This window comes from Thalassophryne amazonica, chromosome 6 (assembly GCF_902500255.1).
Source record: "Thalassophryne amazonica chromosome 6, fThaAma1.1, whole genome shotgun sequence".
NCBI classification, from domain to species: Eukaryota; Metazoa; Chordata; class Actinopteri; order Batrachoidiformes; family Batrachoididae; genus Thalassophryne; species Thalassophryne amazonica.
The window spans coordinates 19192193-19210411 of NC_047108.1; the positions used below are offsets into that span (position 1 = coordinate 19192193).

The 18219-nt window shown below is 42.6% G+C and overlaps 1 protein-coding gene across 2 annotated transcripts in view; it reads left to right on the plus strand.

Annotated features, from left to right (window-relative positions):
• Positions 1-18219, plus strand: part of otud5a (OTU deubiquitinase 5a) — a 48489-nt gene that overhangs the window by 26874 nt on the left and 3396 nt on the right. For both annotated transcript variants that reach the window (XM_034171865.1, XM_034171866.1), the window contains exons 3-8: positions 379-443; positions 589-745; positions 819-967; positions 4022-4207; positions 4330-4534; positions 8573-8644. In XM_034171865.1, the coding sequence (XP_034027756.1) occupies positions 379-443; positions 589-745; positions 819-967; positions 4022-4207; positions 4330-4534; positions 8573-8644 (834 nt within the window). The remainder of the gene's footprint in view (positions 1-378; positions 444-588; positions 746-818; positions 968-4021; positions 4208-4329; positions 4535-8572; positions 8645-18219) is intronic.

Consider the following 18219-nt stretch of genomic DNA (forward strand, 5'->3'; position numbering starts at 1 on the left):
TGTCTCTCTCTGTCTGTGTCTGTCTGTCTCTCTGTGTCTCTGTCTCTCTCTGTCTATCTGTCTGTCTCTGTCTCTTTGTATCTCTGTTCGTCTGTGCCTCTCTCTGTCTGTCTCTCTGTCTGTGTCTCTGTCTCTCTTTCTGTGTCCCTGTCTGTCTCTCTGTCTCTCTCTGTCCGTCTGTCTGTGTTTCTCTCTGTCTGTCTGTCTCTTTGTTTGTCTGTCTGTCCATCTCTCTGTGTCTGTCTGTGTCTCTGTCTTTCTGTGTCTCTCTCTTTCTGTGTTTGTCTCTGCCTGTGTCTGTCTCTCTGTCTGTCTCTGTCTCTCTGCCTGTCTCTCTGTCTGTCTCTCCTTCTGTGTCTGTCTGTCTGTCTCTCCCAGCTGATCAGGTCTACGGTGATCAGGATATGCATGAAGTTGTCAGGAAACACTGTATGGATTACTTGGTGAGTTCGTTTGACCTCTGATCCCTGACCTAATTAAAGCTCTTGCTCATCATTTCCACGATGTCTGTTTTCATTTCTCTTTTTTTTCCTTGTCTTTGATGATATTGATGACTTCTTGAGAATCCTCATTATTTCACTCCCCCAGATGAAGAATGCTGACTATTTTTCCAACTATGTGACGGAGGATTTCACCACATACATCAACAGGAAGAGGAAAAACAATTGTCATGGCAACCACATTGAGATGCAAGCAATGGCTGAGATGTACAACAGGCCGGTGGAGGTTTATCAGTACAGCACAGGTATCTGAACGCACCAATCACACACTGTCGCACCATCGCCTGACCCGCTCTAATGGCCTTCTACCCGCCGCAGAGCCAATCAACACGTTCCACGGCATCCATCAGAACAACGATGAGCCAATCAGAGTCAGCTACCACCGCAACATCCACTACAACTCTGTGGTCAACCCCAACAAGGCCACCATCGGAGTGGGACTGGGACTCCCGGCCTTCAAACCCGGGGTAAACATCGGACCCGCCTCTGTGCTCCTCAGAATCGCCAAAGTCAATTAGGTTCTAGTCAAAGAAAATAAATATCCTTTCTCTCATTAACTTGGATCCATAAATTCCCATCTCACATTTCCAACCAAACACTTTATAAATAAAAATTAAACATGGGTTGGCGCTAATGGGACTCCAGGGATGTGGGCGGGGCTAAAAGCTTCCTGTGCTGATTTCTCCTGACGGCTCTCCTGGAGAGGAGAGGTGTCAGTCCCATCGTTAGGAGGGACAGCTGCCCTGTCATTAGGAGGGTGGTAACTAGAGCACAATAGGTGCTAATTAGAGCAGTTGTTTAGTCAGCAGCCTATAGCAGTCTGCCTCTCAGTAGGAGGGGTCTGGTTAGGTTTAAAACTCCAGCTTTTGTAGCTTCTGTTATTCTTCTCTACAAGAGTCAAGACAGAAGTCAGACTACCAGAGCAAGAATTTTAGCTGAGGAAGCTTCTGCGATTTGAAGCGAAACGTACTCGCGTCAAGCAACCCAGTCCAGTCGAAGATTCAAGCTTCTCTACCATGTTAAGGGATGTGTCCTACAGGACAAGTAGAATGAGAGACCCACTTTTCCTCTTGCTGTCCTGACTTGTTCCATGTCGGCTGGTTTGGTGATGAGCTGCAGCCGAGTTGAAAGAGTAGTGATGATGTGAAACAATTTGAGCAGGGTTCCCCCTCTGTGTATCTTTAGTTAAGACAGTTATTAGTGTATTTTTAACACACGGTGCTGTGTGTTGGTCTGCTGACTGCTCACGAACTCGCAGATGAACTGAAAGGACATGTACACAGATTCAGTGTCAGAGTTCTCATCTGTTCATAAATGGGGTGCACGGCAAATTTATAAATGTAGCTTTTGCTGAACTAATGCACTCCACAGCGCCCCAAAGAGGCTGCATTCATAATGTGCACATGCAGCCTCTCCACTGACGATTTCGCAGACCGCCATTGCTTTCAGTCTGGGAAAGTGCAAAACTCATATCAATGTGACAGCGCAGAGCTCCTCACGTGACGGAGCAGGGATCGTCATGTGACGGCACACGGATATTCAAAATTCCATAAAATGAAAATACTTAAAGCTGCAGCTATCGAATATTTTTGGAATTGAGTATTCTATCAATTATTTTATCAATTAATCGAGTAATCGGATAAAAAAAGTACTTTTGTATTTTTAAACAATATCAGTAGTGGCAGGGCTCTCCCTAAGCAATGGCACAATGTCACTGTGCCATCATGCAGATTTTTAAATTTAGGATGCTCCCTCTCTCTGTTTTCCCAGTTAATTATTTATTTTTTCACATTAAGAGTTTTGGAGCTTTGCCAAACCATAAGCCCAGGCGCTCTGTGAAATCTTCAGTCTGCGGACAGGGCATTCTTTTTTTTTCTTATTGCACATTTCATTTGCACTTTTTATTGCTGTGATTTATTCAGTGTTTAGTGTATATTTCTACATGCCGTACAGTGCAGCTCAAACCGAAGTCAAATTCCTTGTTTTCAGTGGATACTTGGCAAATAACAAAGCCTTTGGAAAAAACAGCTGTGGAGTGCAACGTGTCCACAACAGCTGCACTGATAAATTAACTCTACAGCCTATGGTAAAAACTCTTATCAAATCTGAATATAGGCATTTTTTTAAATAGTTAAACATGATTAATTTAAAGTGCGCTTCCTTTCGCTTCATCTGCGGAGGTGGAGAGCAGCCAGTGAAGCAAACCACGTTTTAAATAAATATAAACACACTGCTTCACTTTAAATGCAAAATAAGTCCATTTCAGACGATAAGCACAGACCCTTTCTCTTAAAAGGTTTTATTTTACTCAGCATGTGGCTTTGTAAACTTGTAGCATCGCCTGCTACATTGGTTAGCGCTTACATTAGTTATGCACATGCTCTACGGTCTTCTTCTCGGTTTATTGTGGGAGTTTTACAGTGCCACCTACAGGCCTGGCATATGTACTACAGCTTTAAACGAAGCTTCGAGGCAAAGAATTTGCCTCAAACATTTTTTTGTAATCGAATTGTTCGAATTACTCGATTAATCGTTTCAGCCCTATACTTAATATAAAATCTCTTGCTGGAATTAACACAATGCTAACAGGCTAGCATGAGCCTCCTCCTTTGTTTTAGTGTGCTTTATAAATACATGCTTTCATGCATACATGCTAATATAAATACTTACACAACCATTAGCAGTGCTAATGCAATGCTAAAGGGCTAATGTTAGCATGGAAAATAAGCAATGGGCTAACTTTGGCATGAAAACTCACTAGCATCACACAAAACGTTACAACATGAAACGAGCTAACATGAAAACTCACTAGCGTTACTTAATGCAATACTAATGGACTTGCATTAGAATGAGCCTCCTCCTTTGTGAGCAGTGGGATTTATAATATGCTTAAAAAACATGCTTAGTTATAATTTTGCTTTGAAAAATCTTACTGCACATCCCCCTCACAACATTTGGTCAAATCAAGAACACCCTGCAGGATGTCAGAAAATCAAATTCACACGCTTGACTCCAGATGCATCAGAAATACAGATTAAATGAGAGGACAATCGAGAGGAAGATCAGGTCTGAGAAGGCACACCAGTGCTGCGTGTCACCACTCCCACCACACCACGGAGCTGCCATTTATCCTGAATAGCAATCACCTGTGCAGACAACCATTCCAGCCCAAAGTAAACATCCATCTGCTGCAGCCAGCTGAAACATGGGCGTGTCCCTGACCTTCTCCAGCCACTGGTGATCTCAACACTGCAGCACCACAGACACTGAGTTTTAATGCTAACTTTAGCTTGTTAGCATCACGTTATGTGGCACTAGTGACTAGTGAGGTACATGATAAAATCAGCAGTGAACCGCTGCTTTAAGGACCCCTTGCTCGGGTCCTCAGCTTCCACAACTCTGTATTTTTTGAAGCACACTATAACTCCCGTTGCTCACAGTGGAGGAGTTCAGCTCATGCTAACATAAGGAGCAGTTCAGCACACTATGTGTTTACTGGCAGCGTTTCCTGTGTCCCTCAGTACGCCGAGCAGTCGCTGATGAAGTCGGCTATCAAGACGTCGGAGGAGTCGTGGATCGAGCAGCAGATGCTCGAGGACAAGAAGAGAGCGACAGACTGGGAGGCGACAAACGAGGCCATCGAGGAGCAGGTGGCCCGTGAGTCGTACCTGCAGTGGCTGCAAGACCAGGAGAAACAGGCCAGACAGGTGAGGAGGAGGAGGAGGTGCTCATGAGTCCTTTTTTTACTTCACAAATCACTGATTAAATTCTTGCGCGCGTGTGTGTGTGTGTGTGTGTGTGTGTGTGTGTGTGTGTGTGTGTGTGTCAGCCTCGTAAGGCTAGTGCCACCTGTAGCTCAGCGACGGCAGCAGCTTCTAGTGGACTAGACGACTGGAGTGCCCGGTCACCACGGCAACGTGACTCAGACTCCTCCCACTCCGACCTCGCAACTATCCCAGTGACCAATAATAAGCCTCCTTCCCCAGCGGGAGCCGCGCTCATTTTAAGCAAACCGCCGTCACCCTGTGCACCAGGTAGTACAAAATACAAACAAGTTTCATTCTGAAGCATGTGTGTGTTTGCTGCCCCCTAAAGGTTGGGTGAAAACATGACATTTGGCAGCCCTTACAGGTTGTCTGAGAAGCCCATTACATGACACCTTAAATAGATCCATGTAACTTGATTGGTGGATTCTGTGTCGCGTGACATTCATTATTTGTCCCATTGTATGGATGACATCACTAGCATTCAGTTTCCTCCCATATGTTAAATGTGGTCTATTAAACATTAGGTCTCTTTCTTCTAAGTCCCTGTTGGTAAATGATATAATAATTGATCAACGTATTGATTTATTCTGCCTAACAGAAACTTGGTTACAGCAGGATGAATATGTTAGTTTAAATGAGTCAACACCCCCGAGTCACACTAACTGTCAGAATGCTCGTAGCACGGGCCGGGGCGGAGGATTAGCAGCAATCTTCCATTCCAGCTTATTAATTAATCAAAAACCTAGACAGAGCTTTAATTCATTTGAAAGCTTGTCTCTTAGTCTTGTCCATCCAAATTGGAAGTCCCAAAAACCAGTTTTATTTATTATCTATCGTCCACCTGGTCGTTACTGTGAGTTTTCTCTGTGAATTTTCAGACCTTTTGTCTGACTTAGTGCTTAGCTCAGATAAGATAATTATAGTGGGCGATTTTAACATCCACACAGATGCTGAGAATGACAGCCTCAACACTGCATTTAATCTATTATTAGACTCTATCGGCTTTGCTCAAAAAGTAAATGAGTCCACCCACCACTTTAATCATATTTTAGATCTTGTTCTGACTTATGGTATGGAAAATAGAAGACTTAACAGTATTCCCTGAAAACTCCCTTCTGTCTGATCATTTTTTAATAACATTTACATTTACCCTGATGGACTACCCTGCAGTGGGGAATAAGTTTCATTACACTAGAAGTCTTTCAGAAAGCGCTGTAACTAGGTTTAAGGATATGATTCCTTCTTTATGTTCTCTAATGTCATATACCAACACAGAGCAGAGTAGCTACCTAAACTCTGTAAGGGAGCTAGAGTATCTCGTCAATAGTTTTACATCCTCATTGAAGACAACTTTGGATGCTGTAGCTCCTCTGAAAAAGAGAGCTTTAAATCAGAAGTGTCTGACTCCGTGGTATAACTCACAAACTCGTAGCTTAAAAGCAGATAACCCGTAAGTTGGAGAGGAATGGCGTCTCACTAATTTAGAAGATCTTCACTTAGCCTGGAAAAAGAGTTGTTGCTCTATAAGAAAGCCCTCCGTGAAGCTAGGACATCTTTCTACTCATCACTAATTGAAGAAAATAAGAACAACCCCAGGTTTCTTTTCAGCACTGTAGCCAGGCTGACAAAGAGTCAGAGCTCTATTGAGCTGAGTATTCCATTAACTTTAACTAGTGATGACTTCATGACTTTCTTTGCTAACAAAATTTTGACTATTAGAGAAAAAATTACTCATAACCATCCCAAAGATGTATCGTTATCTTTGGCTGCTTTCAGTGATGCAGGTATTTGGTTAGACTCTTTCTCTCCGATTGTTCTGTCTGAGTTATTTTCATTAGTTACTTCATCCAAACCATCAACATGCTTATTAGACCCCATTCCTGCCAGGCTGCTCAAGGAAGTCCTACCATTATTTAATGCTTCAATCTTAAATATGATCAATCTATCTTTGTTAGTTGGTTATGTACCACAGGCCTTTAAGGTGGCAGTAATTAAACCATTACTTAAAAAGCCATCACTTGACCCAGCTATCTTAGCTAATTATAGGCCAATCTCCAACCTTCCTTTTCTCTCAAAGATTCTTGAGAGGGTAGTTGTAAAACAGCTAACTGATCACCTGCAGAGGAATGGTCTATTTGAAGAGTTTCAGTCAGGTTTTAGAATTCATCATAGTACAGAAATAGCATTAGTGAAGGTTACAAATGATCTTCTTATGGCTTCGGACAGTGGACTTATCTCTGTGCTTGTTCTGTTGGACCTCAGTGCTGCTTTTGATACTGTTGACCATAAAATTTGATTACAGAGATTAGAGCATGTCATAGGTATTAAAGGCACTGCGCTGCGGTGGTTTGAATCATATTTGTCTAATAGATTACAGTTTGTTCATGTAAATGGGGAATCTTCTTCACAGACTAAAGTTAATTATGGAGTTCCACAAGGTTCTGTGCTAGGACCAATTTTATTCACTTTATACATGCTTCCCTTGGGCAGTATTATTAGACGGTATTGCTTAAATTTTCATTGTTACGCAGATGATACCCAGCTTTATCTATCCATGAAGCCAGAGGATACACACCAATTAGCTAAACTGCAGGATTGTCTTACAGACATAAAGACATGGATGACCTCTAATTTCCTGCTTTTAAACTCAGATAAAACTGAAGTTATTGTACTTGGCCCCACAAATCTTAGAAGCATGGTGTCTAACCAGATCGTTACTCTGGATGGCATTTCCCTGATCTCTAGTAATACTGTGAGAAATCTTGGAGTTATTTTTGATCAGGATATGTCATTCAAAGCGCATATTAAACAAATATGTAGGACTGCCTTTTTGCATTTACGCAATATCTCTAAAATCAGAAAGGTCTTGTCTCAGAGTGATGCTGAAAAACTAATTCATGCATTTATTTCCTCTAGGCTGGACTATTGTAATTCATTATTATCAGGTTGTCCTAAAAGTTCCCTAAAAAGCCTTCAGTTGGTTCAGAATGCTGCAGCTAGAGTACTGACGGGGACTAGCAGGAGAGAGCATATCTCACCCGTGTTGGCCTCTCTTCATTGGCTTCCTGTTAATTCTAGAATAGAATTTAAAATTCTTCTTCTTACTTATAAGGTTTTGAATAATCAGGTCCCATCTTATCTTAGGGACCTCGTAGTACCATATTACCCCATTAGAGCGCTTCGCTCTCAGACTGCGGGCTTACTTGTGGTTCCTAGGGTTTGTAAGAGTAGAATGGGAGGCAGAGCCTTCAGCTTTCAGGCTCCTCTCCTGTGGAACCAGCTCCCAATTCAGATCAGGGAGACGGATACCCTCTCTACTTTTAAGATTAGGCTTAAAACTTTCCTTTTCGCTAAGGCTTATAGTTAGGGCTGGATCGGGTGACCCTGGACCATCCCTTGGTTATGTTGCTTTAGACGTAGACTGTGGGGGGTTCCCATGATGCACTGTTTCTTTTTTTGCTCCGTATGCATCACTCTGCATTTAATCATTAGTGATCGATCTCTGCCCCCCTTCTCGGCATGTCTTTTTCCTGGTTCTTTCCCTCAGCCCCAACCAGTCTCAGCAGAAGACTGCCCCTCCCTGAGCCTGGTTCTGCTGGAGGTTTCTTCCTGTTAAAAGGGAGTTTTTCCTTCCCACTGTGGCCAAGTGCTTGCTCATAGGGGGTCGTTTTGACCGTTGGGGTTTTTCATGGTTATTGTATGGCCTTGCCTTGCAATATGGAGCGCCTTGGGGCAACTGTTTGTTGTGATTTGGCGCTATATAAGAAAAAAGTTGATTGATTGATTGATATGTTTTGCACAGCTCCATTCGCTTCTTCTAGAAATGTTTCTGTGATACGAGTAAGCTAAATCTAGCCGCCGCAGTGTTGAAGCACTATCAGATGAAGAATTCAATAAGTTCTTGTGATTTTTGTCTGGATAGAAGAAAGCAAACTTGTGCTCCACACACGCTAATAGCTTCTTAGTGGCGCTACACCATGTGGTGTGAGCTGCCTGCCATCCACGGTGAACTGCTGGGTCCAGCTGCCATCCGATTCCTGCTCAGAGAAGAAGCACCTCTCTAATTTAAAGCAAGATATCAATAAAATAAACAAAATGAAGCGGCTCTATTTAGGTGTCATATAAAACAAATAATGAACATTTTCCTTTCGTGCGATGAAAAATGTTTTCATAGGGTGAAAGATCTTTTAACTCCTGAAAATCTTCATGTCATTGCACTCAAACATTCATTATTTGTATACTGTTACATGCCAGGTGATGCTAAGCTGATGTGAACTTTGACCCTCTGCTTTTTGAACTTTGTAGGTCCTAGTCACCAAAGTCGGCATCATCTGGAGTACAGAGCCATCATGCAGGAGATGTCACCGACGGCATTTGGTAAGACACAAAGATCAATGTCAACAACACCTGTGGATTTGTGAGAAAGAAAGAAAGGATGGATGGGTAGGTAGATACAGTGAGGAAAATAAGTATTTGAACACCCTGCGATTTTGCAAATTCTCCCACTTAGAAATCATGGAGGGGTCTGAAATTTTCATCTTAGGTGCATGTCCACTGTGAGAGACATAATCTAAAAAAAAAAATATCTGGAAATCACAATGTATGATTTTTTAAATAATTTATTTGTATGTTACTGCTGCAAATAAGTATTTGACCCTACCAACCAGAAGGATTATGGCTCTCACAGACCTGTTAATTTTTCTTTAAGAAGCCCTCTTATTCTGCACTCTTTACCTGTATTAATTGCACCTGTTTGAACTTGTTTCCTGTATAAAAGACACCTGTTCACACACTCAATCAATCACACATTATTAGAAAGTGGAAGACACACAAGATGACTGTCAATCTCCTTCAGTCTGGGATTCCATGTAATATCGCACTTTGTGCGGTAAGGATGATTCTGAAAAAGCTCAGAACTACACAGGAGGACCTGGTCAATGACCTGAAGAGAGCTGGGACCACAGTCACAAAGATTACATTAGTAACACATGATGCTGTCATGGTTTAAAATCCTGCAGGGCAGCAAGGTCCCCCTGCTCAAGCCAGCACATGTCCAGGCCCGTTTGAAGTTCACCATTGACCATCTGGATGATCCAGAGGAGGCATGGGAGAAGGTCATTTGGTCAGATGAGACCAGAATAGAGCTTTTTGGAATCAACTCCACTTACCATGTTTAGAGGATGAGAACAACCCCAAGAACACTGTCTCAACTGTGAAGTATGGAGGTGGAAACATCATACTCTGGGGGTGCCCTTCTGCAAAGGGGACAGGACGACTGCACCGCATTAAAGGGAGGATGGATGGGGTCATGTATTGCGAGATTTTGGCAAACAACCTCCTTTCCTCAGTAAGAGCATTGAAGATGGGTCATGGCTGGGTCTTACAGCATGACAATGACCCCAAACACACAGCCAGGGCAACTAAGGAGGGGCTCCGTACCGTCCGTACAGTCTCCAGACCTGAACTCAATAGAAAATCTTTGGAGGCAGCTGAAACTCCAAACCTGAAAGATCTAGAGAAGATCTGTGTGGAGGAGTGGACCAAAATCCCTGCTGCAGTGTTGAAAACCTGGTGAACAACTACAGGAAATGTTTGACCTCTGTAATTGCAAACAAAGGCTACTGTACCAAATATTAACATTGATTTTCACAGGTGTTGAAATACTTATTTGCAGCAGTAACATACACTCAACAAAAATATAAACGCAACACTTTTGGTTTTGCTCCCATTTTGTATGAGATGAACTCAAAGATCTAAAACTTTTTCCACATACACAATATCACCATTTCCCTCAAATATTGTTCACAAACCAGTCTAAATCTGTGATAGTGAGCACTTCTCCTTTGCTGAGATAATCCATCCCACCTCACAGGTGTGCCATATCAAGATGCTGATTAGACACCATGATTAGTGCACAGGTGTGCCTTAGACTGCCCACAATAAAAGGCCACTCTGAAAGGTGCAGTTTTGTTTTATTTGGGGGGGTATCTGTTGTGTGACCACCATTTGCCTCATGCAGTGCAACACATCTCCTTCGCATAGAGTTGATCAGGTTGTCAATTGTGGCCTGTGGAATGTTGGTCCACTCCTCTTCAATGGCTGTGTGAAGTTGCTGGATATTGGCAGGAACTGGTACACGCTGTCGTATACGCCGGTCCAGAGCATCCCAAACATGCTCAATGGGTGACATGTCCGGTGAGTATGCCGGCCATGCAAGAACTGGGACATTTTCAGCTTCCAAGAATTGGGTACAGATCCTTGCAACATGGGGCCGTGCATTATCCTGCTGCAACATGAGGTGATGTTCTTGGATGTATGGCACAACAATGGGCCTCAGGATCTCTTCACGGTATCTCTGTGCATTCAAAATGCCATCAATAAAATTCACCTGTGTTCTTCATCCATAACAGACGCCTGCCCATACCATAACCCCACCGCCACCATGGGCCACTCGATCCACAACATTGACATCAGAGCCACACGACGCCACACACGCTGTCTGCCATCTGCCCTGGACAGTGTGAACCGGGATTCATCCGTGAAGAGAACACCTCTCCAACGTGCAAAACGCCAGCGAATGTGAGCATTTGCCCACTCAAGTCGGTTACAACGACGAACGTCAGGTCGAGACCCCAATGAGGACGACAAGCATGCAGATGAGCTTCCCTGAGACGGTTTCTGACAGTTTGTGCAGAAATTCTTTGGTTATGCAAACCGATTGTTTCAGCAGCTGTCCGAGTGGCTGGTCTCAGACGATTTTGGAGATGAACATGCTGGATGTGGAGGTCCTGGGCTGGTGTGGTTACACGTGGTCTGCGGTTATGAGGCTGGTTGGATGTACTGCCAAATTCTCTGAAACACCTTTGGAGACGGCTTATGGTAGAGAAATGAACATTCAATACACGAGCAACAGCTCTGGTTGACATTCCTGCTGTCAGCATGCCAATTGCACGCTCCCTCAAACCTTGCGACATCTGTGGCATTGTGCTGTGTGATAAAACTGCACCTTTCAGAGTGGCCTTTTATTGTGGGCAGTCTAAGGCACACCTGTGCACTAATCATGGTGTCTAATCAGCATCTTGATATGGCACACCTGTGAGGTGGGATGGATTATCTCAGCAAAGGAGAAGTGCTCACTATCACAGATTTAGACTGGTTTGTGAACAATATTTGAGGAAAATGGTGATATTGTGTATGTGGAAAAAGTTTTAGATCTTTGAGTTCATCTCATACAAAATGGGAGCAAAACCAAAAGTGTTGCGTTTATATTTTTGTTGAGTGTACAAATAATTATATATATAAAAAAAAAAAATACATTGTGATTTCCGGATTTTTTTTTTTTTTGATTATGTCTCTCAGAGTGGACATGCACCTAAGATGAAAATTTCAGACCCCTCCATGATTTCTAAGTGGGAGAACTTGCAGAATCGCAGGGTGTTCAAATACTTGTTTTCCTCACTGTAGATAGATGGGGGGTAATAAAGCTGTGTTTGAATCTGGAAGTCGTGTATCTGCTGCCTGATGGTTGGAGGTTGAACCTGGTGTGTGGGGAGTCCTTGATGGTAAGTTGGACTTTGTGGAGGTTGTGGGATCTTGTGATGTCATTCAGAGAGGGCAGCTGGTAGCCGGTGATATATGTGTGTGTGTGTGTGTGTGCTGTCTTGATGACCCACTGCATCTGAGCGCATGGAAGTGGCAGGAAAGACGAGGTCAAGGTCATGGAAGCTCTGGGAGGCTCCTGGAAGAATCTGGCCTTAGGAAAAAACAAACGCTTCATGGCATGGAAAACGAAGAATCAGCGGGCTGAGCTCAGCCGATGATAACACACTGCAATTAAACACAAAGTGTAGATTTTCCTTTGAAGTGCTCCCAGATGAATGTCCAGGGAGGAGCACGGGGCGTCTTTCAGCTTTCACTCACACAGGCCCACTGACCGCTGAGGGACACAGCCAGTTCACTCCCACCCAGGTGCATGCCAATCTGTGGGCCCCGTGCCCCGCCTCACTGGAGGAGTTTCATTCATCCAAGAATGGTTTAGGGCAGAACTTCTCAAAGTGTGGGGCGCGCCCGTTTGGGGGAGCGCGGAGAGGCATCGGGGGGGGGGGGGGGGGCGGCGCGTAAACGGGCTGGAAATGCGCTGCAAAAAATGTGCGAAACAGAAATGTTGAACGGTGCAGCAACACGGACCCGTTTTAGAGCACACCAAACTACCGCGCTTCCATGGTTGCACCACGCTGCAGGCAGGGAGGGGGGTCATGATGGAGACATGCAGAGGAGGAGCAAAGCGAAAGACAACAGACGGCGAAAACAGCATACCTTCATCAAAGACTAAGTCACGGAAGTATGATAAAACATATCTCTCTCTCGGATTTACTGCAAGGTCAAGGTCAAGGTTACTTTATTTGTACCAAAAGGTAAATTTGTTTTGGCAGTGAGTCACACCATTCATAACAATCACGTAACACATAAAAACCGATAAAAAAATACCCTAAATATAATTAAAAATATAAAAATACAATATAAAAAATATAAGAATACAATACCAATAAAGCAGTGCAAGTACAGGCCAATAGCATGGTGCCAGAACAAAAGTCACTTTGAGATGGCACAAAGTCACGTGTGCATCTCAAAGCAAAAAGCGGATATATTAATTAAATATACAATCAAGGTCATCTGTTAAGTACACTAATAGCAGCAGGGATAAAAGTGCTCTTATAGCGCTTAGTTCTACAAAAAGGAACTTTATACCTCCGTCCTGAAGGGAGCAGTTCAAACTGATCAAAAAGAGGATGTGAGGCGTCCTTTAGAACTGCCTCAACCAATCTCTGGACCTGCCTCATGTACAGAGAGGTTGGATACAGCTGAGTCTCTCCACCAATGATTTTGCTCGCCCATTTTACAATCTGTTTCAGACTGTTTTTATTTTTAACTGACAAATTTCCAAACCATGACACCAAACAAAAAGATAAAACAGATTCGATATAACAACGATAAAACATTAACAAAGATTTGTCAATGTGAAAGGATGCCAGTTTTCTAAGACAGAACAAGCGCTGGTGACCTTTTTTACACACCACTTCACAATTTGACTCAAAAGTGAGTTTGTCATCAATAACAGTACCCAGATATTTATAGGTGTTCACAATTTCTACGGCCTGACCTTTTAGGAGAGTTACTCCATGTTTGTGGGAGCCCTTCCTAAAGTCAAGACTCATCGGAGAAGAAGAGAGAACATTGTGTGTGCTTTGTCTGAAAACACTTGCAGCGGACAGTTTGAAACCGTGTAAGTTAAGCAGACACATAGTCAACACATCCCTCCCATGTCAACAAGCCGCTCGAGTTTTTCCAAAGGAAACTAGAAGACTACAACAAGCAGCACATGACCTTTACCAAAGTAGCTTCAACTAACAACGCAGCACAACTAGCATCATATAAAGTTGTTTACAGAATCGCTGTCTGCAAGAAACCACACACGATTGCAGAAGAGCTCATTCTCCCCGCAGCTATAGATATGGTCTCTGCTATGATAGACGAGAAAAGCGCTCTGAAACTGAGGTCCATTCCCCTGTCTAATGACTCGATTAACAGGCGCATACGTGACATTTCACATGATTTGGAGGAGCAGCTAACAGAGAAAGTGAGACAGTCCCGTTATGCTTTACAAGTGGACGAAGCCACAGTAAATAATGACTGCCTTCTCATCGCATATGTTCGCTTTCTCACGCCAGCCTCCCTGAATGAGGATTTACTGTTTTGTAAACATGTAACAAACAGGGCCACAGCTGACGAAATATTTCAAATCATAAATGACTATTTGACGAAACACAACATAAAATGGGAGAACTGCGTCGGAATCTGCACAGATGGAGCAAAGGCGATGGCAGGACACAAGTCGGGGCTGCAGGCACTGATACGCCGAGTGGCACCAAACGCGCAGTGGACGCACTGTATAATACACCGAGAGGCACTTGCATCAAGACAACTGAGCTGTGAATTTAACGAGGTGTTATCTGATGTTGTGAGTGCAGTTAACTTCATCAAAACAAGACCCCTAAAAGCATGCATGTTCTCTGCACTCTGTGAAGAGATGGGGGCAGGACACTCAGCCGTGTTGTTTCACAGTGAGTCCCGCTGGCTCTCCCGAGGCAAAGTGTTGTCTCGAGTGTTTGAACTGAGAGAAGAAATTCGGATTTTCATGGAAGAGCAGCACATGTTTGACCTTGCATCAAAGTTTAAAGATGAGCAGTGTGTAATGAAACTGGCATATCTCAGTGACATTTTTGCAAAGTTAAATGACTTAAATCTGCAGCTACAAGGCAAAGAGAAGCATCTCCCTCACCTGGCAGACAGAATTAACAGCTTTAAAAGAAAGCTGGAGATGTGGGGAAAACGCATTGAAAGGGGAAACATTGACTCATTTGAAAACCTGAGTGAGTTTGTAGAAAGCTACCACCTGGATGCTACACCAGTTATGAACTGTTTCAAGGGTCATATCTCTTCTCTTGGGGATTTTTTCCAAAAATATTTCCCAGATGACTATGCTCACTATGACTGGGTGAGAAATCCTTTTCAAGCACAACCACCCACTGGCCTACAATGTAATGAAGAAGAGCAGTTCATTGATTTGACCACTGACTCGAGCTTCAGGCTGAAGTTCACAACACAGACACTGACTGAGTTTTGGCAAATCAGTACCAAGCCATTGCTGAAAGGGCCTTAAATATTCTACATATTCTACAATTATCTACATGTTATCTATCTTTAAGTTATATGAAGTTTTATTGCTATCTAAAAGCACTTTTTCATTTGGGTGACAATAAAAGTAAGTTTATTTGAAAAGAGTATTAAAGTTGCTGTTTTATATAAGCCCTGAATTGGCAGGGGGGCATGGATTATTTTTTCCGTCAAAAGGGGGGCATGGCAAAAAAAGTTTGAGAAGCACTGGTTTAGGGGGAATTCCACACTTTGAGTGCGCTGTGGTGTGAATCACAGTGCAGTGTTGGAGGTTAAAAATTGGCCGATTTTCGATTATGACTGGAATTCTCACGCTTGTCTTTACTGAGGGACTGGAAGTACAGAAGCGATTACACACACACACACACACACACACACACACAATAAATAAAAAAAACATAAAAATAGCCTGATCTTGTAATTACGAGATCTTGTTATTGTAATTATGAGATCTTTTTCTCGTACGTACGAGATCAGCGGTCAAATGTTTTTTTATCCAGTGAATGCAATACGCTTCCCTAACTGACAGCTGAGCACATGGCTTTGTTTGTCCTGATAGCTGCTGATCGCCGCGCATGCGTACTTGTAATGCTGAAGTCGCTTATTTTGCTTTCTCAATTTTTCCGCGCTAAAACCCTAAAGAGCATGTAATATTTACCTTTTTATGTTGAAATGACCTGTTAAAATCTTCTGAAACAGTTGATAGATGTATTTTATAACTTAAAAACGGGAGCGATGCTAACGCGTTAGCATGTCTATGATGTTTTCAATGTTACGGTTAGCTGTACAGTAAGCTTTCGCATCTCAGCACATTTGTGTGCATTTGTTTTCTGTGTAGTAATTAATGGCTCAGCGTTTGCTGGCGTAAAAGAGTCAGATGTATTACAAATGGTAATAATTTTTATTTATATAGTAATAATAATAGCAACAACAATAATAGTAATATAATAACTAATAATGCAATACAATGCAGTAGAATTTTAGAGAAAGAGACAAAACAAACCTGATAAAACACCACAGAAAAGATAAAACCAACTAACAATGAACATAAATAAATATATACATAAATAGTAATGGTTTCCTGTGAACACCTAGTGACTCTTACACCCCCACTTCATCCCTGTATACTGTGAAAACACATTCTTTATATTTTGAATGTTTGGATGCTGCTTTAACTCCTCACCCACACCGATCCACAGTCTCACCCCACATAGAATCTTGTTTGTATGGATTTTATTAATTTTAAAGTTGTTTTTCCCTCTTAATTGATATCCCTCCTTTTGATCTCTGAACAATAATAATGAACAATGAATAATTTTGAGTTTTTGCTTCTTTTTTTTTTCCCACACCACTTTCATTCCTGAAAACATGATCTCCTTCTGCAAACAGTCCACTAATTCCAAGAGCAGCCACATGTTCTGAGGATTATTTATAGCGGTAAGAGCTGCATATGCTCAGTAAGCAGCTGGAAACAAAACTCAGAGCTCAATGACACACCAACCGACACTGCAATAATATAAAAGCAGTGCGGTTTTCCGGCATACACAATACGCAGCATATGCAACTGTATGCTGACCTGGTGTGATATGAGCTTTATGCAGATGGGTGTGGGTTCAGCTCCCTGTTTCCTCCTAAACTCCAGCGCCAGAGGTTTCATGTACAAGGACTTGCGTGGAATTCCTACTGAAACATGGTGTACGCCAAAACCCAGAACCCAGAGCATACTGGCATAGTATGTTACTATGCTTTTTACTGTTTTAAATTAGTTTTATTAGTAAACGGAGCGGGCCGTGGCCTCAACTTTATCTAAATTCTGGTTCTTTTAGTGAAGCTTAGGGCTAGTGGCCGGCGATCACCTTAGTATTTCCTGTTTTTCTTGTTGTTTAATGCTGACAAATTATACTGTATTTCTTGTCTTTCTGATGCCTGATTCTGTTTTTTTTTTTTTTTTTTTTTTCCTCACTCTGTTTGAGGTGCGGCTCCATCCAGAGATGGGTGTGGTGTCTGTTTCTGTAACCCTCCTGTTCTGTGCACTGGCAACTTTTCCTGTATATTTTTTTTGTAATTTGTGTCTGTAGCATGGCCCAAGCAGAGGGTCACCCCTTTGAGTCTGGTCTGCTTGAGGTTTCTTCCTCAGAGGGAGTTTTTCCTTACCACTGTCGCCTGTGTGCTTGCTCTGGGGGTTGGTAAGGTTCGACCTTATTTGTTGTTGAGTTGGCGCTATATAAATGAAATAAATTATAGAGAGTGACTGGACATGATGCACATGCAGGGATAGTTTATTTGGTACCCTTGAAAATGGAATAAACAAAACAGGAAAAAGGTTGGTGGGAGCGTGTGTGTGTGTGTGTGTGTGTGTGTGTGTGTGTGTGTGTGTGTGTGTGTGTGTGAGACTGTAAACACTATGGGCTCAGAGCAGTGCACACACACACCTTCGTTAAAAGAAATGAGATGCACTGGCTGACAGTGTGTGACATCACAACTTTACACAGACATTTATTGACAAATACTGAACACAGGGAGACAATCAGGGCCTGTTAGGAATTACTGCAGCTCTAGTTTCACCATTAAGAAAAACAAAATCAACATTAATAGTAATAATAACAAAAAAACATATTTGAATGCACACATGACCATATGTGGCTGTGTTGGCTTTCATTTGGAACAGTTACACGAATAAACTACTCACCAAGCAGCCACCTTAAATAAGCAGTGGACATTATTAAAAAGATTACATATTTTCTAAGTCTGCGGCAGAGTGGTTCCTTAAAATTCTGAAGCCTGATTTATGCTTCTGCCCCTATGTAACTCCGTGCCACGGAATGATGTCAACATGTGTGACAGTTTAAAGTTCTCAGTTGCATCTTTATGCAATTTTTCTGGATTAAGTTCTCACTTAACAAGCTCTTTTTCTACAGTCAACATCTCCAAACCAAATGGTAACGTGTACTTTCCTCCATGAATTGCAGGTCTTTTTCCGACATCGTGTTGCAAAGTTGGTCGTATTTGCTTTTCTGCCAAACGTTTGATCCATGATTGAACAGGTGCACTGCAAAAACTTTTAATGTGTGACGGGAGAGGGGTGAAAACATAAGTCACAGTAGCCTTTTGTGGGGTATGATTTAGCGGGCATGTCAGGCTAGGGTGAGGGTTCACAGTCAGGCAGAGGGCAAATGTGGCTGCAAAATTCTTATTTAATTTTTATGTAGTGTGCGGTC